This window comes from Bicyclus anynana, chromosome 23 (assembly GCF_947172395.1).
Source record: "Bicyclus anynana chromosome 23, ilBicAnyn1.1, whole genome shotgun sequence".
NCBI lineage: Eukaryota > Metazoa > Arthropoda > Insecta > Lepidoptera > Nymphalidae > Bicyclus > Bicyclus anynana.
In genome coordinates, this window is record NC_069105.1 from 11549834 (window position 1) to 11574313 (window position 24480).

At 37.9% G+C, this 24480-nt stretch overlaps 1 protein-coding gene across 1 annotated transcript; it reads right to left on the reverse strand.

Annotated features, from left to right (window-relative positions):
- Positions 1-2355: 2355 nt before the first annotated feature.
- On the reverse strand, positions 2356-24137 carry LOC112056787 (probable cytochrome P450 301a1, mitochondrial). Its single transcript, XM_052888530.1, has 8 exons — positions 23618-24137; positions 9854-10047; positions 8736-8934; positions 7682-7844; positions 6865-7034; positions 6042-6120; positions 5523-5720; positions 2356-4824 (listed from the first exon to the last, which is right to left on the reverse strand). Exons 1-8 carry the CDS (start codon positions 24091-24093, stop codon positions 4717-4719), a joined length of 1587 nt encoding a protein of 528 aa, XP_052744490.1. The 5' UTR covers positions 24094-24137; the 3' UTR covers positions 2356-4716.
- Positions 24138-24480: the final 343 nt, after the last annotated feature.

A 24480-nucleotide genomic window follows, 5' to 3' on the forward strand; every position in this document is an offset into this window, starting at 1 on the left:
TTTAATAATGAAGATCTCTTTGGCGCAGTTGTTCATTCAGTTTATAAGTAAAAGGTTTCGCGGTCCTGAACTTGGGTCAATTTCCATTACTTTTTAATTTAATTGCAATATGACCACCATGAGGTGAGGGAAACACCAAGTGAGATCGTGGTCAAAAACTATCTGGTCAAAAAAATATCGACTTTGTTCCCTAAATTTCTCCAGGATTCTATAATCATTTCGAACATATAATACTTTCGAACATATAATCCTTTTAACAAAATAATTCAACCGACTTCAAAATCACAAATGCAACTAAAAAGCGAAAAATAACATTGTATGTGCTACCTTCTGATCACTTTGAAAGCGGCGCTAAGATTAATTAAAGCCGTTTAAATCATAAAGTTTTAGGATTTTTAGACAGACGAAAAACATACGCGTCGAATTGAGAATACCTCTTTTTTTGGAAGTCTGTTAAAAATGGAATTCTATACTAGTTTCTGGTTTTCGGATGTCAGTTAAAAAACGAAGTGAAAAATAAATACTGCACGGACTATTATATCTACCTACGGTTTTCCCCATGGACAAAGTATTTCGTGGAAACGTTGTAGGATATAGGTATAAAAATTAAGTGCAGAATATATACTTGCTATATAGCCCAGTGGATATGAACTCTGCCTCCGATTCCAGAGGGTGTGGGTTCGAATCCGGTCCGGGGCATGCACCTCCAACTTTTCAGTTGTGTGCATTTTAAGAAATTAAATATCACGCGTCTCAATCGATGAAGGAAAACATCGTGAGAAAACCTGCATACCAGAGAATTATCTTAATTCTCTGCGTGTGTGAAGTCTGCCAATCCGCATTGGGCCAGCGTGGTGGACTATTGGCCTAACCCCTCTCATTCCGAGAGGAGACTCGAGCTCAGTAGTGAGCCGAATATGGGTTGATGACGTGATATACTTGCTTGCTTGTTGCCGCCGACAGACGTCCACTGCTTGATATAGGCCTCTTGCATTGACCTTCAAGTATGCAAGGGCTGTTGCCTTATGCGTGAAGTAAGGGAGTCTGACAGAGTGGCACCGTACCGCGTTACGTTACGAAACCGTTTACGCTCCCATATGAAGTTATCACTCAAAAAAAAAAGGATTTCATACACAGCATAGTAATATGCCTCGTGTACATAGCGTACTATAAGTTTAGCTCATAGTATACCGACATTCTTAATGACCGGATGAACGTGGCTGTTATTACAAAGTAAATATCTGCTAAATACTAATATTTGTGTGAAGTACTTAGACGTTACAAGTTAAAGTTACACAATATCAGTATACGCAGGTAAACGGCAAACTGGACCTCCGGAAGATAGATAATGGGAATCTCACGTTCAAAGATGTAATGCTTGCGTGCGTTATTGGTTAAAGTCCGGCCGCTCAGAGATTGCGTTTTTAAAAGGTGGGCGATTTGACGGCCTCCGTGGCGCAGTGGTATGCGCGGTGGATTTACAAAACGGAGGTCCTGGGTTCGATCCCCGGCTGGGCAGATTGAGATTTTCTTAATTTGACCAGGTCTGGCTGGTGGGAGGCTTCGGTCGTGGCTAGTTACCACCCTACCGGCAAAGGCGTACCGCCAAGCGATTTAACGTTCCGGTACGATGCCGTGTAGAAACCAAAAGGGGTGAGGATTTTCACCCTCCTCCTAACAAGTTAGCCCGCTTCCATCTTTGACTGCATCATCACTTACCATCAGGTGAGATTGTAGTCAAGGGCTAACTTGTAAAGAATAAAAAAAAAGATGAGAGAGAGAGAGACAAAAAGACGAGGCAATTGTATTTAAATATGTTTGTTCCATTAGCACGACCTGTCAGAAACGTAATCTCTGAGCGGCCGGACTTTACGTAGACTGCTTAATTGGTCCCGTGGTCAGCTAGTTCAGCTACGGACAATAAGGCCCAGGTTCAGCCCAACAAAAAAAATACGTTATTGTGATTTTTCGTACAAGAAAAATCGAAACAGCAGCCTTGAGTTAGGAAGTTGGCGGTGTTTGTACACCCTGTGCTTGAAAAAGCACGTACAGCAATAAGGGTTCATTCACACGAACGGCAACTCGTCGGAACGCTAAATCGCTTGGCGGTATGTCTTTGTCGGTAAGGTGGTAACTAGCCACGGCCGAAGCATACCACCAGTCGAACCCAAGACCTTAGTCTTGTAAATCCACTGCGCACACCGCTGCGCCACGGATGCGATCGTAAACATTACAGTGACATAAGTATTCCCGAATAGGAGGAGGTTTTGGTATAAAAATAAATGAACAACCTATTTATTTATTTCACAGGAGGTATTTTATTTTATTGACTTAAATGCTACCTGTACCTATATAATTATCTACTATTTAAAAATAAGTCGGGTTTTCCTTCCTGACGCTATAACTCCAGAACGCACGAACCGATTTCCACGGTTTTGCATTCGTTGGAAAGGTCTCGGGCTCCGTGAGGTTTATAGCAAAGAAAATTCAGGAAAAGGTTGGGGTAGGGTATGAATAGGGTAGAGGTAGGGTAGGGGTAGAGTTGGGTAGGGGTAGTTGAAAGTTTACATCGAGTTTCACGCGGACGAAGTCGCGGGCGTCTGCTAGTTTAGTATAAAACGAATCTGTGATTGTAATTTAAGTATAAATCTGGCCAGACTATTTTATAAATTCTGAAAAGCCAACCTATGCTCTCACCATAGGTAAGATGACCTTTTAGCGTCGTGGCAACCCTTTGAAAAACACAGTAGATTAAATTTGAATAGTCTAAGATCCGTATTAGATAGGACCTTCACCCATCTGTTGTGATGAAAAGTGCTTTATATTAAAGTACATTCAAATATATTACGAGTCGCTTGCTAAATCTCATGGCTATTAATCACTTATTAACTACACTATTAACCATTATTAACTATTTACTACATTCTGCCATGACATGACATCACGCATTATCTTCAGATATAGTTTTTTGTGGATTCACTCATAAATGAGTTCCTCGCACGTAGACATAAATAATTCCTAATAATATATTCAGCTTTCTTTTTTTTTTATTCTTTACAAGTTAGCCCTTGACTACAATCTCACCTGATGGTAAGTGATGATGCAGTCTAAGATGGAAGCGGGCTAACTTGTTAGGAGGAGGATGAAAATCCACACCCCTTTCGGTTTCTACACGGCATCGTACCGGAACGCTAAATCGCTTGGCGGTACGTCTTTCCCGGTAGGGTGGTAACTAGCCACGGCCGAAGCCTCCCACCAGCCAGACCTGGACAAATTAAGAAAATCTCAATCTCCCCAGCCGGGGATCGAACCCAGGACCTCAGTCTTGTAAATCCACCGCGCATACCACTGCGCCACGGAGGCCGTTTCTTTCTTCAGCTTGTCATCGGGCCTCTTCCAGACATCCATAATCCTCTGTCCCTTGCTTTCCTTTTTCAGGTGCCTCCTACTGTCTCTCTAAGGTCACCCTCCAATTTTTCAGGGCGACCTCTTTTCGTTTTTCCTGTCCTTGGATATCACTGTCACTTCCCTGGTCCACTTATCTCTTTTATCCCACACAAGCCATGTACACCTTGGGTTACATTATTGGAGTTTCCCTCCCCATTGGAGAAGGATCCCTAATTTTTTTGAAAACAAAATATAGCCTATAGCCTTCCTCGATAAATGGGCTATCTATCACTGAAAGTATTTTTCAAATCGGAGCAATAGTTCCTGAGATTAGCGCGTTCAATCAAACAAACAAACAAACAAACAAACTCTTCCGCTTTATAATATTAGTATAGATAGGTACATATACCGACAATTAAATAATATTTTCAAAACTAAAAATCCCTGAGATAGCATTAATAGAATACACTATTCCTAAAAAAATGGGTCTAAAACCAAAGAAATGCGATTTTTCAACTATTGATGATTTGAAGATTTGTTTTGTCATGGCAAGGCAGCGAGAATTTAGTTTAGTCAGGAGTTTTTACTCATAGTCACAGTCGTAACACATTTTTTAACATCCTAATTTTGATATAAGACACTTTTTATCCATTAAACAGATAGATGAAGGTTTGCTACGAAACAGATGACAGTCGTCTGACTACCAAATGTTCAGTATACACCTGTACTTCTGGGCACATAAAATATACGTAATATTATTTTGAAATTGATATAAACAATTCTAGTGTGAATAATACACTATACACTCATTTATATTGTTAAAATAATGTAAAAATATTTACTGAAAAAAAATTTTATTTACAATTCCATTACAAAATATACACAGGATTATATGCCATATAAAATATAATAAATATATAATTATGATTGTATGAAAAATGCTTAGACCTAGGTTCATACATTTATATTATTGTATGCAATATGAAATTATAAAAACTGGAACCAATATATTTGTTTTAAAACAACAACAACATAATTCAGTAATGTATGTGTCATGTATTACAAATAAAAAAAATACATCATATTCTGTTATTTCATGTAATGATAACAAAGGATTTGATTTTGATTTTAATGCCACTGGTTGCAAATGTCAAGCTATCCAGTTATCACTTATAAGAGAAAATGACATATTGTCGACCAATAACGACATTGAAATATCGCTCTGTCTTTTCCAACGCAACGAAAGAGAGATATTTTTGAGTCCGACGCTATTGGTCTACATTTGTCTTTCTCCCATCTCGAGATATGTCTTGGCATCTTAGGTTATGTTCATCGCTCCAACATGCGCAGACGCAGCGGCCCGTCCGGTGCGTACATGAACGTAACAGCGTAGTCCAGCGGCTCGTGGTGGTACTCCAGGCGGTATCGCCGCAGCAACTGGAGTTAAAATATTAGTCTTCATTTTCCGGTAGCTTTTTCGCATTTTGTTACGATATACCCCATTGGCACAGATCCCCTCGCTCAAAACTTTGAGCCCAAAAGGAATCCTGGTCAGAATTCCTTTTGGAAATAATACGTATAACTATAGTAAAGTAACGGTACCCTGCATGTCTTGTACATAGGTATACTGTGCCCACGTCTTCACCACTTGTTCTTGGAATTTTAACGGACCTCTATCTCAAAAATCTGCACTTAATCTAAACTTAAAATACAAATTCTTAAATTCACAAGGTATGAGAATCAAATTCTGGATCTCCAAACTCAGGGATTGTGACGAACTAAAATGTTCCTTCAATACCTTAGCCAAAAGGACCTGAATGACCAGAAAATCTCCTTCCTAAACAGATGCGCGCTCCGAAGCCATAGGGCAGGGAAGCCAAGGGGTAGGTACAGTGCAGTAAGCCATTGCTCTCCAGACAGAGCTCTGGTCTAAGGTCCTTAGGGTTTAAGTCTACCTAAAATGTTTGTCCCTTAGCCAAAAGGTCCTGAATCTCCAAATCAGCGAATCTCCTATCAAGCTCGCGTCGAAACTAAAGAGTTGGGAATGGGAGGAATGCAAACGGCAAATTTTCTCCAGCCAACGCTGCGGTCATAACTCCTTAGGGTACGAGAGTAATTAAAATGTTTCTCCATACCTTGGCCAAAAGGACTTGAATTTCCAAATCAGCGAATCTCCTTCCTAAACAGATGCGCGCACCGAAGCCGTAGGGTAGAGAAGCGAAGGAGTGCAGTCGGCCATTGCTCTCCAGCCAGCGCTCTGGACGGAACTCCTCAGGGTTGGAGACGAACTGCTCCATGTTGCCGGTCACTATCGTTGGAAACACCACTTGCACCTAAAAGGTTTCAGAAATTATTGAGATAAATCTGCCACTGTGGTATAAGTATAGAGTCAAAACCATTTTTTGAAAATCAAACCGTAGAAGCTATAAACGTTTAATAATAGAAGAATTAGTTTCTATGAATATAACTTTGAAAATCGTGGACTTTAATAAAAATTTTGAATCCTCATTAATTCTGTTCAGTAATTACTAGTACCTAGCAGTATTAGCTAGTAATTAGTAAGCTAAATATATTTACCGTGCTTTAATTGTCTGTCTTATTGCAAAGGGATTGCCCATTAGTAGGATTTTAATTAGGTTGGTGCCTGGCCTTACCCCTTTTGGTATATGGTATCCACAAATGACGTCATCCTCTTGAAGTGTTCTACCATTGCCGATGACTGTAGAGTACATTCTGTAGACAAGAAAAAAGTATCTTTAAACTAAGATAGCAGTGTGAACAAAGGAAACCCGTGGAAGATAGATACATAGAAAGAACCTTCAATAGCATTAGCCTTTTTTAAGAAAATATTTTAAGACATAGCCAATCGAGCAGAAACATTCCCCTGCTAATCCTTACTTTTCTTTCAATTCCAATATTTATTGGAAAAATTCCAACCAATTTACACAGAACCTTGACAAAGTGATACCGCCAATCTTATTTCTGCCTCCTCTTTTATTTGTCTGAAGACCATGATCTGTGCCATGACCTCAAATTATTATTGGCGGCACTTTGCAAGACGTTTTCCTAGCACTTTTATATAGAAAGTTGTATACAACTAAATAACCGCTATGACAAAGGTCATAGCGGTTATTGTTAATTTTGTATAATTTACAATTTTGATTTATAATAAACAGTATTTTCTTAAATTTCATTGAATATGATGATGCGATATGATGCTCTGTTTGTAGGCGGAGGTTTTCTATGCAAACCATCAGGTGGGCCATCGTGGTCTATCACTTATTATTACTATAAAATCTCTAACAGGGGATTATTCACCCGCTGAGTGCCAACTTCTCAAACAAATAGAGGTTAAGTTCGACACTCAGCGGCTGAATGATCCCCTGGGGATGCCCCTACAACGTCTTTGAATTCCACTGGTAGCTATTCTATTTTATATGTAAAACCAGCACGTCAGTTATTGTACGTCTTACTAACCTGAAGACTTCTCTTACAAATGCTTTTGTATAATGAAGTTTGTCCAAGTCGGAATAGCTCAAGGGCTTGCTGGGGTCGGGCAGCACTCTTCTTATTTCCTCCGCCATTTTGTCCTGTTGTTCTAATCTGATCGCCGCTTGGTATAAAATTGAGCATACCGCCATGGATATCTAGAAATTTTACTATAACATTTTAGAGCTCGATGTTTACATCGTATTTAACACTCATTAGACATCTCATATGGATGATATTTTGAAAATTTTTGTTGGGAGGTATTATATATCGATTATTTTCGATTTTTTGTTTTGTTATTCGGACATTACGCTGAAACTACTGAATGAATTCAAATGAACCTTGGCAAAAGACCATAATACGGAGAAGGTTAAAAAAAATAAAATAAGAAGGGGGTGTAATAGGGGTTGAAAGTTTGTATGGTTTTTATTTTTAAAGTTACAGTTTTAAAAATTTGTTATTAAATCATGAAAAAAATACGAAATATAATGGGATTCAAAAGTTTTTAAAAATTAAACTATAAAGTGGTGAAATAGGGCTTGAAAGTTTACATTGATTTCCACGCGCACGAAGTCGCGGGCGTCCGCTAGTATTTAGTAAGTACTAGATAAGTATTAAGTACATAATATGCAACATATGATTTTACAGATAATCCGTTTAAAAAAAACAGTTTTCATCAAAGTTCTAAATTTCGAGGTCTTAAGAAGCTATTTTGTCCTGTTAATAAAGGCGTAAGTACACAGTTGGATTTTAAAATATTTTGTAATTGTGCTATTGCAAGTAAATAAATATAATTGACACTGACCGTATCGATGCCAACCAGTATAAGGTCGAGGGCCATGATGGTGGCTATCTTCGGATCTCCCTCGCTGCGTAGAACTCTCTCCAGCAGAGAGAGATCGTTCTCTGACGTCACTTTCTTTGTCTTCAACCGCTCCAATGCCTCGTTAATGTACCGTGAGCATAATCTGGAAATACATAATACAATAAATGGTGGTCTTTTCCACTCTTTACTAAAATTGTAGCCCAGAAATCTCGATCTCGATCTTGATTTTCGATCGATAGCGATTCGTTACATACCTACTGACGATTTTTTTGATAAAAATGATACTGTCTTTGAGGCTTAAGTTTATGTTTCAAAATAATTTCCACCTAATAAACCAGTTAAAAATGTATTTTCATTTTGGTTATGTGAAGAATTATTACTTCGTCAAAACCCAACAAAGGTAGGTTAAATAGTAGAAATAAGTCCAAAGTTTTTATTAAACGTAAGCTTATATAAAAGTCGCATCATAGTGTTAATGATTACGTAAACGACAAAATTGCTTGGAAATGAAATGTATTTCATGACAGGTTACTTATATAACTATTGTTAAATGGTGATAAATTAAAAAAGGATAAACCTGGCTGAGTTTGCTGTCGGCTCTTCTCGGTCCAAGGCGCCTTTGGAACCCTCGTAACTCGTAATTTTAAGTTTTCGAATAATTATTATCACCATTATCTTAAGTTTTGTTTTACCTGACGTTTTGAAAGAGCTTGTAAACTAAGCCTATTTGAAATAAATGAATTTTGATTTGATTTGATTTGAAAGGTTAGGTTTTTCTATTCTAAGATAGGATTAGAAATAACGATATCTTAATTATGTAAATCCGTCCAGCAGTTTGAAAGATTTAAATCTATGATTTATGGCAATAAAGAAAGCACTTATCACACATATACCCGCGAAAAACAACCCGTTTTGGCACTGTATTTGGTTGTTATCTATTTTTCATACCCCTAAATGATATGGGTGGTCCTCTCTAAAAATAAGGCAAAACAACGTTTTGCCAGGTCAGCTAGTGCTGTTATACTCAACTTACTCGACAAAGAAGTTCATGTTGTTCACGTATTTGGCCCACAGCGGCGTAGGGATGTACCGCCAAAACGGCGCCTTCAGTTCTAGCACAGCAACATTGCGGAGTGCGAACTTTGCTGCGTCGATGATGCGTTGGGGCTCCGAGTCGCTCGCTTGGGGATTGAGGCAGCCCAGCCGGACGTCCAGGGCAACACGACCGATACCTGGGAAAGTAAAAGTTATGGTTAATTATCCTGGAAGTTTAAAGAAAATTATAAAGCTTTTAATTATAAAAGAGTGTGATTGTGTGTGTGCTTCAGCTCTCAAGTAAAATGAAGTCATATGAGTTTTAAGACTACTATTTCTTAATTATGTATTCTGTGCCTGTGTCTATGGTAGACGGAATTGTGTGTTCTTGGCCTGCTATTATCTAGTACACCTCATTCTCCTCAGAACGTTATTTAGTAACTAGATGAAGATATGTAACTACATGATAATCTGTTAGCTGATTGGTAATGATAATGATAATAGATGTTTGGTAATGGATTCTTAAAGGGACTTGAAATTTGACCCTCAGTTTCTACCCACAACCATTAGTAGTCCAAGTATTATAAATTCAAAGCTTACTTGCCCAACGAAAAAGAAATCCCATAACTAACGAATACCAAAACCAACCGTGATAGCCCAGTACCTCTGGCATTGATCTGGATGGCGTAGATTTCAATCCGAACCGAGGCATGCACCTCTTAACTTTTCAGTTATGTGCATTTTAAGAAATTAAATTACACGTAAGTACCTCAAACGATGAAGGAAAAACATCGTGAGAAAACCTTAACTGAGAATTTCCTTAATTCTCTACGTGTGTGATGTTTAACAATCCGTATTAGCTTGGTGGACTATTAGACTAACTCCTCTTATTCTGTGAGGAGACTCGCGCTGAATATGACTTGTTAATGATGATTAATAGTCCAAGTAGTCAAGTTAAGAGCAAACTTGTCCAACGAATAAGGAATCACGTATCAACGGATAAGGTCTACTCACATTCAAGATTTAACTGATGTATATCGATGTCAACGAATAGGGTTTCCTCGCACTTAAGCGACTACCAATGTATATCGTTGTCAAGGAATATGGTTTACTCACATTCAAGCGACCACCGATGGATATCGTTGTCAAATTCATGCGGCAGATCGCAGTTCTCGTCTCTGGCATCCTCCATATATCTGATGAAGTCCTCTGTGACCAGCTCGATGGGCGTCACGTACTTCTTCACCGTCTGCGGCTGGAGGATCGGACGTTGGACTTTCGAGCGGAATGTCCGCCATTTTTCGCCGTGCCTTAAGTAAAATGGGAATAAAATGGTTAGAAGAAGAAAATTTGTTTGTTAAAAAATCAGTGTTGGCCATTTTTAACAGGCATTTAAACGGCCTACCACAGGACCTAGTGGGTGCTGTGATTTCGCGTCACGAGTCCTGAGCTCGAATCCAGATCTGGCTGATCGCAATAGGCCATTCAAATACGATCACGTTGCTCCCATGCGGGTTGACGAGCCCAAAGTGACAATAACTCTTCAAAAATCACTATCAGTGATGTCACTGATCGAGACTGACGGCATACATAACTTGCTCTTCGAGACACGGGGGTGACACTAACTTCCTAACTACGGTCTGCTACTGAGAATTTCTCGGAAAAGGCTCAGTATTTCATAGCTGTACCAAGGATTCAAACCCAGAATTGCATGATCGGAAACTGAAAAGGATAACCACTAGACCAACGATAGTTAGTGTAACTGAATTAAAACGAAAAAAAGGTTTATTTGCAATTTTTCCGTTACCCACTATTTGAGACCTAGCTTCGTACCAAATTTTAAGATTCTGAGTTTACGGGAAGTATTCTATAATAAGTCTTGATTATTTTGCGAGTATCGACAGTTTGCGGCTTAAACGACTTTATTTCTTTATTGTATTTTGGCTTACAATTTTAAATATTTCACAGCTTTATGGGACAGTAGACCTGAGTATTTAATATGAATATCAGCTTGATACCTCCACGCGTACCTGAGAAAAAGGGTCTTCCAAGACAGACAGACGGACGGACAACGAAGAGGTCCTTTAAGGATTCTGTTTTTTCCTTTTGGGGTTCGGAACCCTAATAAAAACTTAGCTAAGCTTAATATTCCGTAACAGTAGACTTGTCAGTGCAAAAGAACTGTCTCAATAAGTACTACAGACAATGACGTAACTAGGTAACCAAGGGTGCAAATAAAAAATAGGGCCCCACTACTATCTAAACTGATTACATTTCATCAAGTAAAAATATTAAATATATCATCATCATCATTATCAAACTATATTCGGCTTACTGCTGAGCTCGAGTCTCCTCTCAGAATGAGAGAGGTTAAGTCAATAGTTCACAACGCTGATCTAGTGCGGATTGGCAGACTTCACGCACGCAGAGAATTAAGAAAAATCTTTGGTTTCCTCACGAAATTTTTCCTTCACCGTTTGAGACACGTGATATTTAATTTCTTAAAATGCACACAACTAAAAAGTCATTAAATATATACAAATACATAAATATACTAAGGTTATCACCATCTCTCAAGTTCTACTAGTTCAGTTCTGGTAAGGATTCGAGAGCCCTCTGTGCTAGAAGGCCCCGGAACTTTGCACCGCCTAGCCCCTGGGTAGCTACGCCATTAAATACAGAATACAATAATAGTTGGTACACCAATACTCGCATCAAACCTCATTCATGACAAATAACAAACTCTGTTGCAAAACTCGCGACCCTCAAACTTATGATTTCGTAACTTACGTCAATTTGGAAAATCATTGTTTACGAACAATAGGCTCCGTAAACGCATTTTCCAAGGTTTTTGCGTGTCATATAATTATATCACTGCTGCTGCATGCTAACTATCTAGGGAATTGCCCAATTTTCATAACATAGGTTAATAGCTACTAATAAACCAAATTGAAGTGTCCATCTGTGAATTCAGTAAATAGTCTGAGAGCCTATCATGGTCAAATCATTTACTTTGGAATCGCAGAGACACTATTTGTAATAGCTAAAAGTTGTTAATCGCAAGTTGTGACTTTCATACCCCAAAGGTACTCATAAATACGGTAGGTAAGTTTGGAGTTTGCAACATGTGGCTTTGGGAGGTAGCAGTACAGAGGTATATTTTACCTGTTTAACTAAAGGACATTTTTTTAATATTTTCTCTGGATTATCGAGGGATCCGTCGACAGCCTGCAAAGGCTGCCACGAAGCTTACTTTAAGCTTTGGCAGCCTTTGACTGACACTCCTAAAAATAAAACTTTAAGATTATTTGACTAAAGTTCGCAATAGACTTTTTAAGTTTTTTAACTTAAAAATTTGAAGCAACGGGGCACTAATATTGTCGGTACTCTCCGAGGCACGGAACTCCCTCTCAATTCTTCCCAATTCCTGACTTTTTTATTGATTTTTTTAAGAAAGAAAAGCTGAGTAAGTATTTAATTACATAACCTGTGATTCGAATCCAGTACCTCGTAATTCGAAACCAACTCTGAAGAATACCTAGTCAGACATTTAATATCTACAATAATACGCATCTACCTAAAATATTATTGCTCCTACCTATTATTACTAAAAAGCTTCCATTTTATTGTAGGCTGTTCTCCATTTATATTATAAGTGTGTGTTATTTTTACAAAGATGACATAGGACGGGATAATCAGGTAATTTGCATTCGGTCTTTTGTCAGCACATTGGTTTTTCTAACATTCGTACAAAAATTCCGATGCTTAAACCTCACAACAACCATAGATTTTTTATCAACAAATAGGTAACTAAATCATAATTCAAGAAATTAAATAAGTACATACATCAAACGGTGAATGAAAAACGTCGTGACAAACCTGCTTACGAGTATATCAGAGAATTTTCTTAAGTCTGCCAATCTGTTTTGGACCAGCGTGATGGACTCTAAACCTAACCTCTTCTAAGCGGATACTCGTGGTCAACAAGCCGGGTATGGGTAAGTTAATGATGAAAAATGAAGATCATATTATTGACTCCAAGCATAAAATTAAAAAAAACACATGGAATAGAAGTAATAACATTTGTAAACCTAACAATAGACAATATGATCGTTTAAAACTTGAACTTCTTTTTTTGAAGCTTTTTAACGATAGTAGTTTGGCTAAAAGCTTGCTAGTCTTTTGTGTTAGCTATTTGTTATCTTGATAAAAGAAATCTCTAAAAGAATAAAGATAAGGATACATTTACCAACAGACAGCCTTTCTGATGAAATCTTTAACATCGTCCGTGCAGCAATGCAGCATTTTGTATATTTATAAACTAGTCTATGCCAAGATTATAAAATGCAGACCGCGTTGCAACTTTACAATGCAATATGACCATTAACTATTGCAGCCGACATAGCGTTTATCTAGCTAATCTATTCTCTAATAGTAGATATAAAACTAACTTACTCCATGTCTATCTGTTTTGTAAGCTATTTTTTTAAAGAAAAGAATATTATTATGACAGTCTTGAAGATTGAACTAATCTATGGAGAGGGATAATACTCGTATGTTATTTATATTGCGAAAGATACCCATGTCTACTCGGCATCCTGAATGAGGACCTAATCAAAAGGGTAGGTACAAAGGTAGAGTCAAAAATCCAGTAGGAGCCATGTGGGAGTTAAAAATAGATTCCTTTCTATTTATATCTATACTACAATTCATCAAAATTGGTCTAACAATTTAACCATGAAAAGGTAACTGATATTTGTATTGATAGATAAGTAGGTACTTTGTCGTAGACGTTATCAACTCATATTCGGCTCACTGCTGAGCTCGAGTCTTCTCTTAGAATGAGGGGTTAGGCCAATAGTCCACCAAGCAGGCCCAATGCGGATTGGCAGACTTCACACACGCAGAGAGTTAAGAAAATTCTCTGGTATGCAGGTTTCCTCACGATGTTTTCCTTCACCATTTGAGACACGTGCTATTTAATTTTTTTAAATGCACACAACTGAAAAGTTGGAGGTGCATGCCCCGGACCGGATTCGAACCCACACCCTCCGGAATCGGAGGCAGAGGTAATATCCACTGGGCTTCGGTATTTAAGAATATTTAGAGTAGGTAGTCTACACAAATCCAGAACCTAAACAGTATGACCAATACAGTGGCGTGCCCAGGATTTTGATTCAGAGTATGCACTTACAAAGAGGATAAAAACAGGTAAGTAGGTACCTACAGAACCCTCTTCAGTATTGGATACGTTTGTTATTTAACTAAACATCGAACCAACGAAGCGTTTAGAGATGCGTAGAGTAATCTTGAGTACAAATAGCCATTCTAAGACTAGATAAGTACGTAGGTACATAAACGTACTAGGCATAAAGTTTGCAAGTATAATATTGATTTGTCGGCAAGGCTAAGTGTGTTTGTTCTTACTCACTTATGTAAGTGTCCCTTAGGGTTTGCCTACACACACTAGTAGCTACAAGAATGACATTTGTGAGAGATAGGTACTTTAGCTTGATACAATGACTGTTCCGAAGATTACTGTGAAGTAATCTTTACTCATCACAGACCGACAATTAAATATTTTAACAAAATTGAACTTGTTCAACGGCGTAGGCGTAGGATGAAAATCCACACCCTTTTCGCTTTCTACATATCGTACCGGAACGCTAAACGCTAAATAACTATACTACAGCTTTTCTTGATGAGTACTGTTTACCAACAAATAAATTAGAAATGAAGGTAGAAAACGCATGCCATTTCATAACTTATTTATTTGAAATTATGTATTGCTTGTTTTTAAAAAATTATATAAAATATATTGTCTATAGTAATTATATAAATCATATCTAAGTGTTCTAAGCTTATTAATCAAATTTATTTTCATTAATTTAAGAACAAGTTAACAATTATTATTATTAGGTGTGAAATGACTAGTGGTTTATACCCTCATTTTTAATTTGTTTGTTGGTAAACAGTACTCATCAAGAAAGGCCGTAGTATAGTGGTAGGGTAACTAGCCACGGAAGAAGCCTCCCACTAGCCAGACCTGGAGCAGTTAAGAAAACCTCAATCAGCCCTGAGATCGAACCCAGGGCCGTCTTGTAAATCCACCGCGCATACCACTGGGCCGTCAAATCCTGGATCTGGTGATCCAATGCCACGAAAACCGGATATAATTAGCAACAATACGAAGTATGCATACAGTGACCAAACATAGATGACACATTCGAACTAAGCGCTAACTCACTTCACTTTCGCTTCGCCCCACTTCCCAAGTGGGCCAGTCATCACCGACTCTCATTTACTACGTTTGAAAACCGTACTACATTAGCCTGTATAGTGTTGGATCTTGCGGTTTTGGATTCGAGTCCTGAGTCGTATTTCTCTTTCCTAAATAGGTCGATGGTCGCACTTGTTAGGCCTAGGGCGTCATAAATTAATGTCTTTTTTGGCGCGACAACGTCTTATAATTCGATGGAGCAGGCTGCACACTCGAAAAAAGATGACGTCATGCGGCGTCCCCTCGCTCTAGGGTTGCCAACAAATTACAAGAAATAAAGTATATTCTAGTCTATGAAGATTATTTAAACAGTATTTTAGAAAAACGAACATTTTCTTTTGAATGCAACCATTCCATCAGTATTTTCTTAAGACATTGTCACGTTCAACTATCGTCAGTAAACCGAATTTACAGACAACCGATTTTTTATTCTTTACAAGTTAGCCCTTGACTACAATCTTACCTGATGGTAAGTGATGATGCAATCTAAGATGGAAGCGGTTTCTACACGACATATTACCGTTACGCTAAATCGCGGTACGTCTTTGCCGGTAGGGTGGTAACTAGCCACGGCCGAAGCCTTCCACCAGCCAGATCTAGACCAATTAAGAAAACCTCCATTGGCCCAGCCAAAGATCGAACCCAGGACCTCCGTCTTGTAAATCCCCGCATACCACTGGACAACGATCTTTGGTTGAAACGCTGTAGCACAGAATACATTTATGTACCTACAACTTTTTTTGATATACCTACACGTAATTTTTTTCATTTCATTTTTTTTTTCAATTTCAAACGATTTCATTTCATTTCATCAAGATTTTTTAGATATATAAGTAAATTGTCGGATGGTTAGGGTAGACCAGGGTCGGGGATGGGCATTCCCTTTTTATGTTTTTTATAATTGAGAATTACCTACTTACTGAAAAGAAAAACCCAATGTCTTGCAAACGTTACTAGCGAAAACGATGATCGAAGGTTCCGTATAAGGCTTTGACCAACTTACTCAAACACCGGTTTATCCCGGCAAACCACAACATGATATTATGAATGTGCTTACGTTCAAGCTCACAAAACAATTAAGAATCTTATTCCGTGAAAATAAAGTTTAAATTAGCTAATCATTTAAGAAAGGAAGGCAAAGAATTCTCGCACGTAAAAGTGTCTCGAAGTGAAACGTGGTAGAGTTTACCATTCATTCAGAAATGAGAACTCAGCGTCGGAATTAAAAACGTCTTTCCATAATTTCTAACCTCGTCTAGTACCTAAAGATTAAAGTTAGAAAGTTTCTTATTAGTTTTACAGCCGCTGTCTGAACATTTTTACGATCTTTTTTACCCGACTGCAAGAAGGGTTATGTTTTTCGCGCGTATCTTGTGTGTATGTATGTATGTATGTAATATTCTTTATTACCTCATATCTTTCAAACCACTGAACGGATTTACGTAATTAGGATATCGTTAGATTTGTCTCAATTACCCAAGTGTTCTTAGATAGGTGAAACTAAAAAAAAATAACAAGACGACTGTGAGACGCTATAGACTCGAGGTGAAAAAAAAAATCTTTTTTCTAATATTGCAATATGGGTATCAAATTCAAGAGCTTTTTGTAAGGATTATAAAATGGTATATCATGACCATGTTAAAAAAAAACTACAATTAGAAAAACGTTATTTATTAGTTGTCTATAGGTACGCAAATAAAATACGCGAGGCGGATGACTATAGGTGCAAGCAGGTTTGTGAAGTGAAGTTATAAAATAGACTAAATTAAATAATCGGCTAAGTGCGAGTCCGAGCCGACTAGATTTTTTTTAATATTTGCTTAACCTCGGTTGGACGTATAAATTATCGTACTTTGTAATAAACGTAACAAATAATTAACCATCTATCGTAACTAAAAAGTTTGAAATAATTTGTTTAATTAATTTATTTATTTTATTCTTTACAAATTAGCCCTTGATTACCTGATGGTAAGCGATGATGCAATCTAAAGATGGAAGCGGGCTAACTTGTTAGAGAAGGATGAAAATGCACTCGCCTTTCGGTTTCTACACGACGTCGTACCGGAACGCTAAACTAAACGCTAGACCGGGCGGTCCGTCTTTGTTGGTAGCCACGGCCGAAGCCTCCCACCAGCCAGACCTTAACCAATTAAGAAAACCTCAATCGGTCATCCACCATCCCAATACCGATACAAACTTCCGCGTTTATAATATTAGTAGGATAACTCAAAAAATGAACGATTTATACTTAGCCCTTTTCCAACCATTTAGGGAAAGAATTTTGAAAAATCTTGAATGACATTATTTTTAGTATTTTTGGTACTTACATAATATTTTTTACAAATGTAATTTGAAAAAATGAAGGACTTTCACACAAACTTTTAACCCCTGTTTCATCCCCTTTCTGTATACAACGTGTCCCAAAATTCAACGATAAGCGGGCGCCAAAAGATTGACCTGCTCATGAGCACTTAAGGAAAAATAATAAAAAAAATATACCTAAATTTTTTTTTTAGTTACAAAATAAATTTTAAAATTCTTTGAAAATTTACACCTTGTATGATATTTTGAACTACCGCAGCTACAATTTCTTAAATATGCTTAAGATTTTTTTTGTATCGGAACCTAAGTAGTACTACTATTCACCACAACTCTTAAAAACACCACAATGCCCGCAGTTTTTACACAAAAAAAAATCAAAATATTTTTTTTCCCTCAAATTTTTAAAGATTTTTACTTTCAGTCTACTTTGACTCATGGTCTTGCAAAAAAAAGTATGAACACCGCTATGGCAAGTTATTTTCAAAGTTGACGCAACTAATCAAGATTTCAAAATAGTATAATACCCTAGGATAACTAGTCACAAAAAAAAATATGCGTACCATTTGTAAACAAGAACCAAATTTCTTAATTGTTCTTGTTGTTAGTAATAAATTTTACTATGTTCCAAAAATGTGTTTGTTATTTTAATTACACAACATTAAAGTAAATGTTCGAATTGTTTTCCACCGGCATTAATACAGGCACGACATCGCCTTAAAAACGACCGTTTTATTTTTCGCGCATATCTTCTAGCATTGATATGTGCCGCAGCCTGAGTGATTTTTTGCCGAAGCTCGTCCAATGTCGTAATCGGTTTTGCGTAGATCCTGTCTTTGAGACAACCCCAATAAAAGAAATCCAGGGGGTTTAGGTCGGGTGATCGGGGTGGCCATAGGATAGGACCAAGTCGCCCGATCCAACGCCCCGGATACTCGTGGTCTAGGTATTGTCTCACAGGACGAGCGTAGTGAGCTGGGCAACCATCATTTTGATACCACATATTTTGAAGGTCGCTTAGGGGGACGTCTTCTAGTAATTCTTGCAAATCATTTTGTAAAAAGTTCAAATAACTGTCCCCATCTAAGTTTCCTTGTAATTCAAAAGGCCCAATCACTTTTCCATTTAAAATGCCCGTCCATAAGTTGACCTTAAATTGATATTGGGATTTGTCTTCTCTCATCAGGTGCGGATTCTCATTGCTCCAGCTGTGTAGGTTGTGAAGATTTAAATAGCCATCTTTCTTGCAGGTTGTTTCATCCGACCATAGTACTTTATCCAAGAACTGAGGATCTTCCCGATGCTTTTGAAGCATCACTCGGCAAAATGCGATCCGCAGTGGATAGTCCCGTGATAGTAACGTTTGTACACGTCTGTAATGATATGGGTGTAGCCGATGACGTTTTAGTATTCTATGTGCTGAACTTTTTGGGATTCCCGTAGCTGCTTCTATGGCACGCACTGAGGTAGTTGAATCAATGTTTATTTCATTGAGAACTTCTTCATCGCATTCCGATCTAGGTCTTCCAGCGTTTCTTCTAGCTGACGGCAAACGACCCTCCGAAAACGCTTGATGCACATTCATAAATACCCGATAATCTGGATATCTTTGAGCGTTTGGGTACCTTTCTCGATACAATCTGCTAGCAGCGTTAGCATTGCACCGACATTCTCCATAAATGAGATGCATGTTAGCGTATTCCATCGGCGTGTATGGTTGCGGCATGATAACGCTAAACAGTCCAAAATACACCAAAAGTCCAATTCACAAAACACAGGCACAGTCCAAAATAATGCCAGGTCAGTTCAGTTTGCAGATCACTTAAGTCCAGTCCAAAATGCAAAGCCAAAAGTCGTTAGTACGAGAGCCACGTCAATTGAATACGGAAAGTTGCGCAGTAAACAAAGGAGCAGAGCGTACTGACTTGCTGGGAACAGGATTTTCTTTACCTGCATCATTGTCATTCAACAAAGAACATCTGTCTATCCCTCTCTAACGTATACTTATCGCTATCTTTCTCTCTCTCTCTCTCTTATTTTTAAATGTTATCGTTCGTTCCATTAAAATTCTAGGAAATTGCAACGTATGACTCACATCATTTTGTGCATAAAGTAAAAGTGATTTCTAGGAGCAAAAACATTTTAGAAATTTAGTTCTTGTTTACAAATGGTACGCATATTTTTTTTTTGCGACTAGTTATCCTAGGGTATTATACTATTTTGAAATCTTGATTAGTTGCGTCAACTTTGAAAATAACTTGCCATAGCGGTGTTCATACTTTTTTTTGCAAGACCATGAGTCAAAGTAGACTGAAAGTAAAAATCTTTAAAAATTTGAGGGAAAAAAAATATTTTGATATTTTTTTGTGTAAAAACTGCGGGCATTGTGGTGTTTTTAAGAGTTGTGGTGAATAGTAGTACTACTTAGGTTCCGATACAAAAAAAATCTTAAGCATATTTAAGAAATTGTAGCTGCGGTAGTTCAAAATATCATACAAGGTGTAAATTTTCAAAGAATTTTAAAATTTATTTTGTAACTAAAAAAAAAATTTAGGTATATTTTTTTTATTATTTTTCCTTAAGTGCTCATGAGCAGGTCAATCTTTTGGCGCCCGCTTATCGTTGAATTTTGGGACACGTTGTATACTATATCACCTATAACTATTCTATTCAAGCAAGCCTAGTTGCATAAACTAGACTAAACTAGACATAAAATAGACTTGTTTTAGTATCTACCTTTTATTTTTATATTATAATTTATCTTTTACGTCGACACTGTTACAACCTATACTAACAATATAAAGCTAAATCTTCAGCTTTATATTAGCTGTTTGTTTGTTTACGCACTAATCTCAGTATCTACCTACTGGTCCGATTTTAAAATTTCTTTCAGTATTAGATAGCCCACTTGTCGAGGAAGGCTATAAGCTATATATTATCCCCGTATCCCTACGGAACGGGAACCATACGGGTAAAACCGCGCGGCGTCAGCTAGTTTTATAATATTAAATCATACAATGCCAACATGCTAACCACGTTATGAAGCGTTAACTATATACGCAATGTAGCCCAGTATCACAATGTCAAGCTGTTTGCGATGTTTTTAGCACTGAGAGGCGCAAATTGTCTCATAAGGTTATATATAAAGTATTTGTGAATCATAGAATTTAACACACATTTGAATGAAAACGTGTTTTTTTAAATAACTGTATTACTGAAATCGAGAGTAAGTTTTTGGAGTAATAGCTTACGAAACAAGTAAACAGGTCATAGATTAATAGTTGGTTCAATGGAAAACTATTGTCTAGATTTGTTACTACCCTTGCCCCGCGGTTTCACTCGCCTTTTTTGCAGATGTAGCTTTTGTTAGAATATAGCCTTCCTCAATGAATGGGCTATCTAACACTGAACAATTTTTTGGATTCGAATCAGTAGTTTCTGAGATAAGTGCGTTTTCAACCAAACGAACTCTCTTCATTTTTTATAATATTATAAGCTAGATAGTCAATGGGTTTTCATTACATAAACATTACTTCGCAGGATACCCTAGTGTATCCTTATAATAGAGCTTAACTTAGCTTATATAGCTATACTTAGGTATATAGATATAGATGCTAAGCCTCGTGTACCACATGCGGCTTAGTGAAGATAAATAGACATAATGTTGTCCAATCTTGCGTCCCCACGCAATGAAATTTGTCTATTTCTCTAAGACACATGTCCTTGGTCGCATGATAGCACTACAGCAACCTTCGAAGCAAAAAATGATGAAAATGGATAAAGTGAAGATAAATAAAGATTAAATCGAACGTTACCTAAGATATTTACCAAGAAGTGAGGACATATTTTTTTTTTTTATTCTTTACAAGTTAGCCCTTGACTACAATCTCACCTGATGGTAAGTGATGATGCTGTCTAAGATGGAAGCGGGCTAACTTGTTAGGAGGAGGATGAAAATCCACACTCCTTTTCGGTTTCTATACGACATCGTACCGGAACGCTAAATCGCTTGGCGGCACGTCTTTGTCGGTAGGGTGGTAACTAGCCACGGCCGAAGCCTCCCACCAGCCAGACCTGGACCAATTAAGAAAACCTCAATCGGCCCAGCCGGGGATCGAACCCAGGACCTCCGTCTTGTAAATCCACCGCGCATACCATTGCGCCACGGAGGCCGTCAATACATAACATAGGTCGTTAACAATAGTTAGTAATCAACTGGAGTCATATTAACTAATCCGCTGCCAATAATCAAGTGCATAGAATCAATTGCATCACTTCAGTGCCTAGGTCTAAGTTACGCCCTCGAGCCACATATCACGCATGATGGAACATACATTCAAAATGATTAAGTCATTTATGGTAATCTAGGATCGTCGACTGTATTTACATCACCTGATTATAAATTATCTTAAGAAAAAATAACTGTAACTCGTAGTCAAAAGGGAGGGAATGTAGATGGTATCTATATTTATACTATAAAGCTGAAGAGTTTGTTTGCTTGAACGCGCTAATCTCAGAAACTACTGGTCTGATTTGAAAAATTCTTTCAGTATTAGATAGTTCTACATCTCCCAGAGCTCTCTCAGGCTCAGAGTCACACAGCGGGCGATGGAACGAGCTATGTTAGGATTATCTCTGCGTGATCGAATCAGAAATGAGGAGATCCGTAAAAAAGTCACGATGGACGTTAGGGTCCCAAAGTGCTGGAATGGCGACCCCGCACTAGTAAGCGCAGTGTTGGCCGACCCCCCACCAGGTGGACTGACGACATCAAGCGAGTCACAGGGATTCGCTGGATGCAGGTGGCTCAGTATCGTGATCATCATCAGCCTATGTCCTGCAGTGGACGTCCTTCGGCTGATATGATGATGATGATCATGATAGATAGCCCATTTATCGAGGATGACTATACGCTATGTATTATTCCCGTATTCCTACGGGAACGGTAAGCACGCGGGTGAAACTGCTCAGCGTCAGGTACTGCATTATATTGTTAGAACTGCAAATATTCTACAGAATTCAGAAGGTCGAACTAATTTGTCCTATATAGTCTTTCAACCTGTGTTTGTGTATGCTTTGCACACAAACAACCACATACAAATTAATGTAGATTGTACATAGAACAGTTACAAATTTCTAATTGTCGCGCGAAAACAATGCGTGTAAGTATTTTGCGAAACCGTACTGTCTTTGATGTAGGAAGAATAGCAATATATTACAATTCATGACGTGAATGATTTAGTGTTTACTCCATTTGTACAGGAAGAATCATTGGAAGCATCTGATATTTCAAACACAAAAAAGTTGACAGAATGGCTAATTTTTTGCACAAAGGATCAGCCTGACTGTGGAGCGCGATAATGCAGCCAGTTTTTGTGGACATGATTTGTGTAGCTATTCAGATAAGTTAGCTTAAGTTTCTTATTACAAAAAAAAATTCTTAAATTCAATATCCAAATAATAAATACAATTTACCGATTAAAATGATTTGTTAAAGAGTGCAAGTAAAGCAAATAGGTCATCATCATTATCAACCCATATTCGACTCACTGGGCTCGAGTCTCCTCTCAGAGTGGGGTTAGGCCAATAGCCCACCATGCTGGGCCACTGCGGATTGGCAAAGCAAATAGGTAACTGAGCTAAATTTTATTTTAAGCTTGGATAGCTTATCCAGTTATCACTTTAAATATACTTGTACAAAACAGTCGATGAAAGTTTACTATAACAGGTTTTTAGTAGGTAGGATTACTATCATAAAAACCCGTTAGAACCTTCAGAATAGACTTATAAATTGAAGTTGATATTTAAAATATATTATTCAAATATGCAAAATATACATAACCCAATGCTTAGTCAAGGTGCATGGAAAGAGTCTGTGTAGGTAAATTTATAGCCTTGATATTATGTTTATGTTGACACAAAATTCTTTTATAGTGACCTGCAACCATGAACCGGTTTTAAATAACATCTTCAATCTTTAATATGAAGAAAATATGTCCTAGAATTTATTGACTCTGTTTTAGCTTATGAGTTAGCAATTAAGACCTACTAACTATTAACTACTTGCGAAATAAGGTGGTTTGGTAGAAAAGACGTCGTCCTTGGTTAACCTAATCCCATCCATTCGCCTTACTCAAATCAATAAATTAAAATCTCTAATGAATAGTAAAATAATGAATAATGAATAATTTGTAAGACTATAAAATACAACTTTCTAGACTATTAATAAAATTGTACCCAAGAGACCTCCTTGGTTAAAATTAAAAGTAAATGTTACTTACACTCCAACAACGCCGGGTAATTCCCCAAAGAAGTCCTTGCGAACTTCCGACTTGTATTTCACAAGACAAGGCATAGCAGGCCTGAAGGGTGTAGGGCCCTCGCGTCGGTACATCCTTTCAATTTCATCAGCATCGTACACAAATAACAAATCCGGTCGCCCTATCAAACCACCCAATCTAACGATTCTTCCATATCTTTCTAAAAACAATTTCGTCACTTTCGCGAATTCAGAAATGTCGAATTGCCCAATAATGGGAACCATCCGCCACGTATTGCCCAAAAGTGGTATTGGCTTCGGTCCGGGGACATCGGAGTAAGGTTTCGCATTGGCGAAAATTTCCTCGTTTAAAGCAGCGGTTGGGGCAATTTGGGACCTTTGGCGTTTCGAAAAGGGACATCCTGTTGTCGCTTGGCGAGCGTTTGCGACTGTGAACGGACGGGTATACGCGGTCAGAGAACGCAATGAGCGACCCATAGCGATTAAGGCCGCATCGACAACTGGGGCCGCAACGAAGCCCGCACTCGGAGATCGTAGAATTACCGTTGGTCTCACCGTATTGCTGTCACGGACATCGATCTTTGCATTCTCTTTTTTTTTATTATTGTTTATGTCGGCATTTTTTAAATAGCGCTTGCTTATTTAGGACTCTGAGTAATTCCGCTACGTAATTCCACTTTGCCATGAGTTTGTTCGTAGTATATTTCCGTTTGGTTAGTAATTACGAGGTGAAATGCATTGTGGGTAGGGTAGGTACATGTAGTCGTCGAAAGCTAGCGTGTTGGTAATTTCAATTTCTCTCTTTTTGTAGAGTGTCGAGTTTTTCATTCATTTCGATGGAAGGCGTTGTTTGTGTTCGTGTGG

Coding starts and splice junctions, on each gene's coding strand:
- LOC112056787 (XM_052888530.1), bottom strand. CDS start 24,093: ATGGGTCGCTCATTGCGTTCTCTGACCGCGTATACCCGTCCGTTCACA. Junction 8,935..9,853: donor CCATCGGTGGTCGCTTGAAT/GTGAGTAAACCA, acceptor TTACTTTCCCAG/GTATCGGTCGTGTTGCCCTG. Junction 5,721..6,041: donor GATACCATATACCAAAAGGG/GTAAGGCCAGGC, acceptor GAAACCTTTTAG/GTGCAAGTGGTGTTTCCAAC.